Raw genomic sequence first — 11,804 nt, forward strand, 5'->3', positions numbered from 1 at the left:
CGACTCTCAGCCCAGCCCTGCGCCTCCCTCCAGAAGGATCAGGGTGGGCGTGCTGACCCCTGGTCGGGGGCGACCTGTGTGTTCAGGGTGCCGGCTACAACGGGTGGACAAGTGGGAGGCAGAACGCGCAGAACCTGGACCTAAACCGCAACTTCCCCGACCTGACGTCCGAGTACTACCGCCTGGCCTCGGCCCGCAGCATGCGTGGTGGCCACATCGCCATCCCACAGCACTACTGGTGGGGTAAGGTAGGAGCCGCGCGCGCCCCTCTGATGCAGCCGGGGTCTCCGGTGTTCTGGGACCCTCGGGGGTCATCCTTCCCCAGGGCAGCAGAGCCTGGCGGTGAGCAGCCTTGGCCTCTGAGCCTCGGTTTCCTGCCTGCAACATGGGGATGGTTCTCACTGGGCCGCCGGTGGGATTCGGGGAGCGTGTACCGAAAGCACCCGGAGTCTGGCAGGTGCTCAGGGGCGGTGCCCCGGAGGGCTGCCTGGAGGGGGTGGCATCCCCAGGAGGTGGGCAAGAGAGTTCCAGGCCAGAGGATGGGCACGTGTGAGTGCCCGGTGGGGCCTGTACGGAATCCTGAATCTTGGGCGTGGGGCTGGGTGGTCGACGGGGACGTGCCCCGTCCTGAGGACTGCCTCGTCCGCCTGGGCAGGTGGCCCCTGAGACGAAGGCGATAATGAAGTGGATGAGGACCATCCCCTTCGTGCTCTCCGCCAGCCTCCACGGGGGCGACCTTGTGGTGTCCTATCCCTTCGACTTCTCCAAGCATCCCCAGGAGGAGAAGATGTTTTCTCCCACGCCTGACGAGAAGGTGAGAGGCTGGGCAGAAGTGCTGTGGAGGCAGGAGAGGCAGCAGTGTGGGTGGTGCCCTCGGGGCCCCGGAGTCCTTCCGGTTCTGAGCCGATGAAGCCCATGGAGCTCTGAAACATTAGGAGCCTTCTAGGCCCACCTGCAAACCCCCTCCTCCAGGAAGCCTTCCAGCCAGCTGGAAGCAGCCCCTCCCTTCTCTGGCTGCCCCCCTTCCATCAGTGTCTCATCTCGTCTGGGAGCTCCTGGGGTGGGGACCCTGGCCGAGTGCCCTCCCCCTAGGCCGCGTGCCCTCCCCCTAGGCCGCCCCCGTGTCTTCTGTCCTCGGGAGGCTGGGGTTCCGGGCAACACCGGCAGAGGGCAGCACTGCATCGTGCACGGCGCCCGGCTGGCTCCTGGCGCCTCCCTCCTTCCTGTGGGTCTGGCCAGTTTGTTAAGGGTCAGGTACCCTGGGACTTGAGGATGCGGTGGGATCAGAGTAGGAATTTTGGCCCCAGTGTTCACGTGGGCCCTGAGGAGACCCTTCAGACCCTGCTCAGACCAGCAGGGCATGAGACCCGTGATGACGGCCGGACCCCTCACCAACGCCGTTCTTCCCTTCCCCAGGGGCACCCCCTGCCCTGACTGATAGTAGAGGCTGGTCTCCTGGGAAGGGCATGGGGGTTGAGGCCAGGCAGTGGGTGATCTTCGGTGGGTCACAGCCGAGTGCACTGGAGCCTAGCTGCGTCAACTGCCCTGATGCCCCCCCGCCCCCAGGCCAGCTCCTGCCCTCCCACCCCGTCAGGAGGCAGGAGACTTCCCTGCCCTTCCGGGAAGACAGAGTTTGATAGTCCTTCCTTGACCAGCCCGGGGAGGCTTGGGAGGGTCTGAGCTGCCAGCTTGGTCACTCAGCAGGCCCCCTGGTGGCCCGGACTCGGGGTGGAGAGCGAGGCCTGGCCTCTGCTGCCTTCTCGCACTTTCCACGGGTACTGGGGCAGGGCAGGGAGGGTGGGACTGGTCCTGGACAGACACGTGCCCGGAGCTGGCTCCCCTCGTGTTCTCCTCCTGTGGCCACCCAGAGGTCGACCCTGCCTCACCCTGTCCCTCCCTGTGTGTGGCCGGTCCCGTGGACTGGGCCCTGGGCCGAGGGTCCTAGCTTAGGGTGGGAGACGGAGCCGGAAACGGGAAAGGATGAGAAGGTGTGGCCTGGCCAGAACAAGGGGCTGCCCAGGAGGCCGGGGACGTGCAGGGGTGGGGTGTGTGTGTGTGTGTGTGTGTGTGCGTGTGTGTGCGTGCATGTGTGTGTGTGCGTGTGTGTGTGTGTGTGTGTGTGCGTGCTGGACCCTCAGCCTGAAGGTGCACTTTAAGGAGGGTGTCCTCAAGGGGCAGCTACCGCAGTGGAGCCTGAAAGGGCAGGTGGAGACTCCGCCAGACCCCCAGGAGTGAGGGTTCAGGGCCTGTGAGCAGTGGGGCTGGGGAGGCCCAGCAGGGATGGGCTGGGCCGGCCTCCTCCAGAGCTGGGGGCGCAGAGCCCGTGTCTCCTGCGATTGTGCCTGTACTCGTTCGTTCTCGCTCCCACTCATCCATTCAGCCACTCGTTCACTCCCTCATTCATTCATTCATCCAGTCACTCCCTCACTGACTACAACCAGCACGTGCCTCGCACCTGGAGGGGTGCCAGGGTCTATGCTTGGAGCTCAGCCGGGGCCCCCTGGGGTGGCTGGGCGACCTCCGCTGTGCCTGGCCTCCGCCCGCTGTGCTGTCGGGGATCAGGGCCAATGCCTGGGGGAGGCCTGTGTCCTCCAGGCAGGAGGAGCCCCTGGCCGCTGGACTCAGCATCTCTGGATCTCGGGGGCAGGTGCGTGAAGACGCCTCTGGGGGGAAGTTCGCCTCCAGGAGTCCCCGCGGAGTCAGAACCCTGAGAACTTCCCCATCAGCCGTCAATCATCAATCATCGATCATCAATCGATACTCCTTCAGCCCCGCAGCCAGTGGTGGTCTCTGTGGAAACCAGGGTCCCAGGAGAGGCTTGGGGAGTGGGGGCACGTGAGGAGGGCTTGGCCAGGGGGACCAGTTAACGCCCCCAAACTTCCACAGTGCCCGGTGGATGGGGGCCAGCGCCTCAGGGCAACGTCCAGGCCGGCCAGGGCTGCCTGCCTCGCCCCCCTCTGTCCCCCTCACACCCGCCCTTTCTGCCCAAATCCTACTCCCCAGCTGGGTTCGAGCTCCGTCCTGCCGACCAAGCCCTCCCTGACGCAACCCACCCCCAGTGGGAAGTAGCTGCCGTGTATCCAGGTCCCGGGCAGCCGGTCCTTCTCCGTGGCCCTGACTGTGATCCTAGGCCCCTCGCCAGCCCATGTCTGCCCCTCCTAGCAGCCCACTGCACCCCACCTTGTTTCATCTGGGGGGGGCATTGTCTCTGTGTCCTTCCGCCACCGACCCACCACCCCGCCTGGACTCTGGGCGGAGATCCTGCCCCCAGGTCGGGCCTGTTCCCAGCCGGGCCTGGGGCTCCAGCGCCCTGGGGTTGTAGGGACTGGTGGTGACTTCCCCTGCTCTCCTGAGGCGGCTGACTGACAGGTGACAGGAGGAGGCCCCAGGGCAGGATGGAGAGAGAGACCTTCGAGAGGGGCTGGCCCAACCTACGCCCACCAGCCTAGGTCCCGCCCTACAGACAGGCGGTGGAGGCCCGGCCACAGTTCCAGAAACAGCCCCGTCACCCCCTGGACGCCTGGCTGAAGCTGGTTGACCACAGCCCGCGGGTGACGGGGGCTGCTGGCAGGATGGCGGTCCCTGACTGCCCACCTCGGTGACTGAAGGACGTGCGTGGGCTTGTGTATTGGGTGCTTGCTTTGCGTCTGTGGGACCGAGTTGAAACTGCAGGCTTATCCCTGAGAAAGTGGACTCATCCTTCCCCAAACCCAAGGTCCCAGGGTCTGAGTCGCCAGGAGAGGCTCTCACTCTGGCCTGGAGCAGCCCCCCATTTCTGACCCCACCTGCCCACCTCCCCTTTTCTTAAAGAGGGGTGCCCAGCTCAGGACAGACCTCTCTCAGGGCCGCAGGGCCTGAACAGGCCCAGCACAGGTGGGCCCTCCTCCATCTGACCTCTACTTGGAGCCTCCGTCCTGGGTCAGACCCGTGTCCGGTCCTGGGACGTACAGGTGGCTGAGTCCAGCCTCGGGGAAGGACCTGGCGGCCCTGTGGGGTGGGGAGCGTAACGGGGGAGCTCTGGGCTGGGGGAGGTTAGTGGGGGAGGGGCTCCGCACCACCCAGGAATCGGGGTCGCACCCAGACGGGCCCTGCCCCCGAGGCTCCCCAACAGGGGGTGGCAGGCCCCGTGAGCTGCATCCCAACCGTGGTGGGCACTGCACGTGGTTATGGCAGTGGGCCGGTGGGCGCCCGCAGGGGCTGCCTGTCTCCTAGGGAAATGAAGTGACGGTTGTCATAGCCATTCGCTTGGGGGATGAAGTTAGTGAAAATGAGCCCCATGCCAGCCTCCCGCCTCTCCCGAGGCCTGCCCTCTGCACAGCGGCAGGAAACACTTTATAAATTGCAAAGCCGACCTCCAGGTGCCCCGCCAGTGTCCCCACAGGGTGACCCCTTCTCGAGAGGAAGCCCCCGCTCCCTAGCCAGGTGCGTAGGGGCTCCACGATGCGCCCACGTACCCACCACCGGCGCCCCGAGCTCTGGCCGTCCCGCCTCCGGGCCTTTGCACGTGCTGTGCCTTCTGCGTGGACCCTGGTCCCCCTCCCACCCGAGCTGCAGGTGCTCCCTGCGGTGGCCCTTCCTCACCCCACTGCCCCCAGCTCGGAGGGCGTCCTGCAGAGTGCCCACCTTCTGGTCTTGCCCTCGAGGGGACCTCTCTCTCCATCTCCTTTCCAGATGTTCAAGTTGCTGGCCAAAGCCTACGCCGACGTGCACCCCATGATGATGGACAAGTCGGAGAACAGGTGTGGGGGGAACTTCCTGAAAAGGGGCAGCATCATCAACGGGGCAGACTGGTACAGCTTCACGGGAGGTGCGCCCTGGACCGGTGGGGGCGGGGCTGGATGGGGCGGGGCGGGCTGGTGCCTCCTCCCAACAGCTTCTCCTGGGAACAGGGAGAGCAGCAGGGATGCCTCATGTGTGGAGTACGCTCTGGGGTGGGAAGATTAGGGCGTGGCTGACCTTAGTTCTCTCGCGGCCTTGGTGAAGTTCACGTGCGCCTGTCGTGGAAGGGCTAGATTGTGGCTTCCCCGTGGCCAGTTTTGTGGTTTATTTAGTGGTCACTTAACATCTCACGGTTCCACCCGTGATCAGTTCTTTTTTGCCTTTTGGGGTTTAGTGGGGTTGCCCGATGGAATATGGGATTCCCCAGTTAAATGTGAATTTCAGAGAAGTAAGGAAGAGTTTTTAGTTCTGTATAAATACTGTGCAAGTCCCAGATATTGCATGGGATATACTTACACTAAAACCATATTCGTTGTTTCTCTGAAGTGTGGGAGCAGGTGACACCCTGTGTCATGGGGACACTGGAGGCTGGGCCCGCGTGCTTCCAGGTGCTGCCACCAGCCCTCCACGCCAGCACGACCCTTATTATTCATGTCACAAGAGTAGGACCAGCTCGAGGGCCACGGCACGTGGTAGAGCTGGGACGCACCCTGCCTGTGCCCCCGCTTCTCCTGTGGAGGCGGGGATGGAGGCCCCTCAGCTCCCGTTCCACAGCCACTTTCGCCCCCTGCTCAGCTCAGTACCCCTGCTGCCCACGATGGCACGTGTGGTCCCTCCCGGGGGTCAGGGAGGCTCCTCTCCCTCCCAGGATCCAGACGGACGGGCCCCCTGACCCTCGGGGGGTGGGCTCCGAGTCTCAGGCATGACCTGTTCCTGGGGTCTGCAAAGGCCCCACTGGGGGGGCTGAGCCTGGGAGAGGCCAGCTGGGCTCCCCTCCCTTGGGACACGGACCCAGGGAGGGCATGGGGCCAGTGACCAGGGACAGAAGGGCCATCTGCAGGGGAGTGTGGCCTCTCTGTGGACGTGAACGTTAAGTCGGGAAGGTGGCCGCTGGGTACCGGGGTTCGGAGCAGGCTCTGAAGCTCTGAAGGCCGGGGCTCCCGCCGCCCCATCAGGGCCCAGGGCTGCCACAGAGCCCGGCTGCAGCTTCTGCGGGAGAAGACCTCCCAGAGCAGATGGGGTGGAAGGCAGACACGGGGGGGTGCGGTCAGCCCCACTTGCTCCGACGCCTCTGCCGTCTCCCTGGCTGGCCGTTGGCTTCGCTGGGCCAGGCTCACCCGGAGATGAAGGTAGTAGGACCTTCTTCCCTGGGCTGTGCTCGGGACCGTCCAGGTAAATGGACGTTATCACTGGGGGTTCAAGCCAGGGGAGGGCCAGCAGCTTGGGCCCCAGGGGCACGTCTGGCCCCCACATGCTCCCAGCTTCTCTGCTGGAAGTGGGCTTGCTCCCTACCCCCCAAGGGGCCGCAGGGATGCTGCGTGAGCCCGCGGACGTGGGCGCCGGACCACTTGGTCCACAGTGCAGCTGCCCACTCCCTGGACCTTGGGTGGGAGCTGTGACGTTCCCAGGCCTCAGTCTGCTCATCTGGGAGGCGCGGGTAGGACCGCAGCCCCGCCCAGCTGCCCGGCCCAGGGCCCTGCAGGGGCCGGCGTTGAGAGCCACCCACTCTGTGCTGCAGGCATGTCCGACTTCAACTACCTGCACAGTAACTGCTTTGAGATCACGGTGGAGCTGGGCTGCGTGAAGTTCCCCCCCGAGGAGGCCCTCTATACCATCTGGCAGCACAATAAGGAACCGCTCCTGAACTTCGTGGAGATGGTGAGCTCTGGGCAGCCCCCGGGGCCTGGCATGGGGAGGGCCAGACCCAGGCCGTGCGTAGGGGCTCAGCGCCCGTGCTGTCACACGATTACGCTGCACTTGTTTATTCGTTAACCACCTGTGTTCACGAGTGAGGATTCGCCGGCCACCCTGGGGCGGCTGGGGACACCACGGGGCATACAACAGGGCCCCCAGTGCAGGAAAGGTCTCAACAAGGGGAGTGCAGGGTCCGGGGCAGCCCAGGAGAGGCACCTGACCCAGCCTCAGAGGCCACGGGGGTCTTCCTGGAGGAGAGGGCACCTGGGCTGCATCTTGAAGAAGGAGGGAGATCAGGTGACAGGACAGGGACCCCTCTGGCAGGGGGGACAGCACATGTTAGAATTCAGTGGGACGTTTAGGCCTGCAGGGGCGCCGTGGCCAGAGGAATGGGGCAGGCCCTGGTCGGGGGCGGGCCCAGAGGTGATGGCTGGGCAGCAGGGTGTCTGTGCGGTCCAGGCAGGGCCTTGTGCGATCTGCCCCTGGGACTCAGAGGGGAGGTCACAGGCTGCTGGGGCAGCAGTGAGGCTCCCGGACTGAGGGGTAACCCCCCCACCAGTTATGGGGCTGAGGTCACCCAGAGGGGGGCAGGCTGTGAGCGGGGGCCTCAGAGAACGTGTCTACAATCACCCATCGCTGGACCCCGAGAGCCAGGTCTCCCAGCGGCCTGGTGGCTGCGTGGGGACCGCATGCCGCAGGTCCCACTGCCTCTCCCAGCCCTGCCCCCGCCCAGTCTCCCCAGCGCGGCCTGCCACCAGGGCTCTGAATAGGATAACGCTCACGAAAGGGACACAGGAATTCAAACTGGATCGACAGTGCGTTTGTATTACAGTAGAAGCCTCTATATTTTGCTTATCCCCGAGCATTTTTAAGAATCATAAAGATGGCATGTTGCCGTAGCGACCCGGTAAGAAGCAGGTCCTAAGAGGAAAACAGGATCGCCCGAGGGAGACAACGAGGGGCTGTGAGCGCACAGAGCTTTCCGCTGGTGTCCGCGTGTCGTCGAATCCTGACACCAGTCCTGGCCAGGGGATGGGGCTGCCCCACTTTTTAGATGGAGGAACAGGGGTGCTGGGGGAAGGATCGTGCTGGTCCGGGGTCGCTGGGCTCCCATCCTGGCTCGCAGAGGCTGTGATACAGCCAGAGGAGGAGACAGAGGGTCAGAGAGTGACCGGGCGGGTCCAGTGTCACCAGCCGCTGCGCAGAGCTCGAACTCAGATATGCCTGCCCCCAACGCCAGTTCTGTGGTCGAGCCCCCTGCTTTCTGGAAAGATCAGGAACCTTCCTCCAGGCAGGGAGGAAGCCGAGCCTCCGGACCAGCAGCTGCAGCAACAGGAAGGAAGCAAGGCCGCGGGTAACAGCTGGGCGTTGTTCGCACTGTTCCTTCTCTGCGGCTGTGCCGGTGACCTCGCTGCGGGGCCTGGGCATCATCGATGATGGCTCGAGGCCGGGCCTCCTGGCTCGTTTCGTTTTACGGCTGTCTGGTGAAAATGAGTTTTAAGGAGTCTTAAATGGAGCTGGGGTTGCTCCGTGGATATTGTACGTGAAGGCTCGGGGTATAAAGATTTAATAGCAAGCGCGATACCGGGGAAGGCCGGGCAGCACATGGCCGGGCGTGGCCGGCCTCCCAGGATGGCCCCCAGGACAGCTGCCCGGGCCTCCTGATAAGGATCCGTCTGTCGTGTCCACTGAGGCCTTTTGCACAGTGATCCTGACCAGGCCTGGGCGGGGGGCGGGGGGAGGGGGGCGTCTACATCCCCCTGGACAGCAGGGGAGGGGCAGGCACGCCATCTCTCCTCCTCTGCCTGAGAGCTCCGCGTCCCTGGTTCTGCGTGAAGGTGACTCCTCAGCCCGAGAACGAGGTCGGACCAAAATCTCGCTGGTGCGTGCTGGGATTACATGAGGCCCTACTGTGTGCTGGCCTCTGTTCTCAGGCCGCGGGGGAGGGGAAAGGGCAGATGACATCGCAGTGAGGTCAGGGCTGGGAGAGTGGAAATCAAGACCGTGGGACCCCAGAAGAGGCCCCTGATGTGGCCAGTCACGGAGGGCTTCCTTGAGGAAGAGGAGTGTGAACTGTGTCTCTAAGGGGGAGAGGAATAGGCCAGGTGAGGGAGCTGGTCAGGTGCTCTGAGCAAAGGAAGGGCCGGGATGCAGGCTGGGAGTCCGGGGGCAGCCTCCGGGGATAGGGCAGCGCCCATGTGCTGTCTCCCCTCCCCCCAGGGCGTCCCGGCCGCCTTTGATGTGAGCTTCAACCTCTGGTTGTTTGCGGCCCGACAGAGCAAAGGCTGTTCAGCATGTTTGTTGCTGATTGTTTCAGGAGAACTGTGCACGGGCTCAGGGCTCCAGGAGCTGATTTCTTTGGAAAGTGCGGCTTCCTAGTCTTACTGTGATGTGTGCAGGAGCTGCAGGGCGTGTGCTCGGGAATGGCTGTGCTTAGGACCCACCAGGAGGGTGGGCCGTCCTGCCTCCAGCTCGGCCGCTGCGGCTCACGTGTATTAATTCTTATTTCCTGAGGTGGGCACGGTGACCCTGTGTTACAGATGGGGAGAGTGGCCCGAGATGCCAGGTAGCTTTCCAAGGTCAAGGAGAGGGTTGGTGCCCAGCCAGGACTGACACTAGGGTCCAAACCCTCGGGCCCGTGTCCTCCCGCTGCCCCACGCTGCCTTGGGGCCTCGGCTCAGAGAGAAGCTGCCACACCGGCTCTGCCTGGGAAGGCAGGGGGCTCAGCGCTCACGGCCCAGGAGATGATGTCAGCCAGACCCCCGAGCTGGACTGTGGGCCGTTCACAAACCCAGGACGGGGTTGATTGCCGCAGGGGGACCCCAGAGGTGGGCTCACTGGTCACCCTCGCTTCACAGATGAGGAGACCAAGGCCCAGAGGGGGTGTGGCTTACTCAAGATGGCGAGGCGACTGGTGCAGAGCTGGGATTAGCCAGGCCGTTTCCCTGGGGACGGGTGGGGACTGGCTGGGAGGGCTGCCGGGCGCTCAGCAGGGTACGTGCCGTACCCGTGCCCTGTCCTTGGTCTCCTCAGGTGCACCGGGGCATCAAAGGCGTGGTGATGGACAAATTTGGCAAGCCGGTCAAAAACGCCCGGATCTTAGTCAAGGGCATCCGTCATGACATCACCACCGGTGAGCACTTCCCGGGGCCACGTGGTGCCGGCACCTGCAGTGCTCAGAGCATGCCCGCCGCTCCCTCCGTCCTGCGCCGGCCCGGGGGGGGGGGTGAGGGTGGGGAGCCCTGGGGTCTGCGTCCACGGCGAGCTGTGTCTCCCGCAGCATTGGGTCCAGCGGGGGGTTAGGGGTTGCGCTCACGTCCTGGCTGCCAGTGACCATCGATGCGGATTCCACGTTCCTCAAGAAGTGACTGCTGGGCAAACCTTCTCAAAGACTACAGGAGGGACCCCGCTGGTTCCTATCCTAGAGCTTACATCCCACTGATAAGCTGGGGTGCCCATGTGGGCTCCAGGTGCCCTCAGGGATTTCACAGCTGATTTGAAAAATACCGTACATTGTGATGTGAGTTCCTAGTGGAAACAGTCCAGAGGAGGGAGGGATTGCTAACTGTGTGGGGGATGGAATGGTCTGTGAAGGCTTCAGAGAGGAGGTGCTGCCTAAGCAGGGTTTTGAGGGATGAATAGGAGTTTGACAGAGGGAGCATGTGGGAAGGACATTGCAGGCCAATGCAGAGGTAGACCTTTGGGGTCTGCTGCCCCCCATTACCCATCATCAAAAAGCTATCTGAGCCCAGGTCTGAGAGTCATTTTCATTCCATCTGTCCGCAGCCCCAGATGGTGACTACTGGAGACTGCTGCCCCCAGGGTCCCACATCGTCATCGCTCAAGCCCCTGGCTACTCCAAGGTCATCAAGAAAGTCATCATCCCTGCCCGGATGAAGAGGGCCGGCCGTGTGGACTTCATTCTCCAGCCGCTGAGGATCAGACCCCGAACGTTCCTTCTCGGGCCACGGAGAAGTGGGCCCGGAGGTGCCGGCCCACACAGGGAGCCCGAGGAGTCCAGCCAGGAGCCCCTGGGGGCCCGGAGACAGCCCGGGGCCGGTGGCAGCAAGCCCTGGTGGTGGTCCTACTTCACGTCGCTTGGCCCGCACCAGCCTCGCTGGCTGCTCAAGTACTAGGCCCCCCGCCCCCCACGCGCTCTCTTGCTCTTGATTCCATCCTCCAAAGACATCCCACAAAGCCGTGTTTGTTTTATTAAAGTGATGAGACGCTCTGTGTGTGAGGCCCTGCAGGGGAAGACACGGTCCCTGGAGGAGAGAGGGTCGCTTGGGCAAGGGCTTCTCTGTCCCACAGGCAGCCAGTAGCGGGGTTGCCCTTCACATCCTTCTGTGTGTGGCCCATTCCCAGAAGGTGAGGTCTTAAATCCAGAGGGGCCTCTGCTTTACAGACCGGAAACCGAGGCTCAGTGGGGGCCGTGACACCCCAAGGTCACACATGGAGAGGGTGGTGCCGGGCTGGGAGCCGAGGCTCTGGGTCCTACAGCTGAAGGTTGTGTGTCTGGGAATATGTGGAGGTTGGAGGCCACGGAGACAGGTGGGGGGAACCTGGCTGGGGGCGTGGCGGGTGAGCAGCAGGTGACCCCCTCAGAGTCACAGCCTCAAGGGCAGGAGAGCTGGCAAGAAGCGTCACCCAGGGCTTCCCTGGTGGCGCAGTGGTCGAGAGTCTGCCTGCCGATGCAGGGGACACGGGTTCGTGCCCCGGTCCGGGAGGATCCCACATGCCGCGGAGCGGCTGGGCCCGTGAGCCATGGCTGCTGAGCCTGCGCGTCCGGAGCCTGTGCTCCGCAACGGGAGAGGCCACAACAATGTGAGGCCCGCGTACGGCAAAAAAAAAAAAAAAAGCAGCATCACCCAATGGTCACACTCAGAGACTCCTGACTCCAGGAGGGAGGGTCTCCCTCAGCCCCATCCTCATCCTATGTTGCCACCAACTCAGGTCCAGGGGTACCTGAGGCCCCAAACTCCCCACAGGACCCCCTTCTGGTCCGCTTCTGAAGTTAGGTGGGTCTGTCGTTCCTGGGATCTATCAGGCAGGGAGTGAGGTAGCCTATCAGAGAAGGCTCATAGAGAGGGTGCATTAGTCAGCTAGGGCTGCGTAACAAAGCACCGCAGACCAGGCCTCAGACCACAGACACTTGTCTCCTGGCCTTGGAG

The 11,804-nt window shown here is 63.7% G+C and overlaps 1 protein-coding gene across 1 annotated transcript in view; it reads left to right on the forward strand.

Annotated features, from left to right (window-relative positions):
* CPZ (carboxypeptidase Z) overlaps positions 1-10,847 on the forward strand; it is a 24,532-nt gene extending 13,685 nt beyond the window's left edge. Inside the window, exons 6-11 of the mRNA XM_060011884.1 lie at positions 87-248; positions 656-814; positions 4,672-4,807; positions 6,458-6,597; positions 9,667-9,766; positions 10,420-10,847. Coding sequence (XP_059867867.1) covers positions 87-248; positions 656-814; positions 4,672-4,807; positions 6,458-6,597; positions 9,667-9,766; positions 10,420-10,769 — 1,047 coding nt within the window. The 3' untranslated portion in view covers positions 10,770-10,847. The remainder of the gene's footprint in view (positions 1-86; positions 249-655; positions 815-4,671; positions 4,808-6,457; positions 6,598-9,666; positions 9,767-10,419) is intronic.
* Positions 10,848-11,804: the final 957 nt, after the last annotated feature.

Source organism: Delphinus delphis, chromosome 5, assembly GCF_949987515.2.
Source record: "Delphinus delphis chromosome 5, mDelDel1.2, whole genome shotgun sequence".
Taxonomy (NCBI): domain Eukaryota; kingdom Metazoa; phylum Chordata; class Mammalia; order Artiodactyla; family Delphinidae; genus Delphinus; species Delphinus delphis.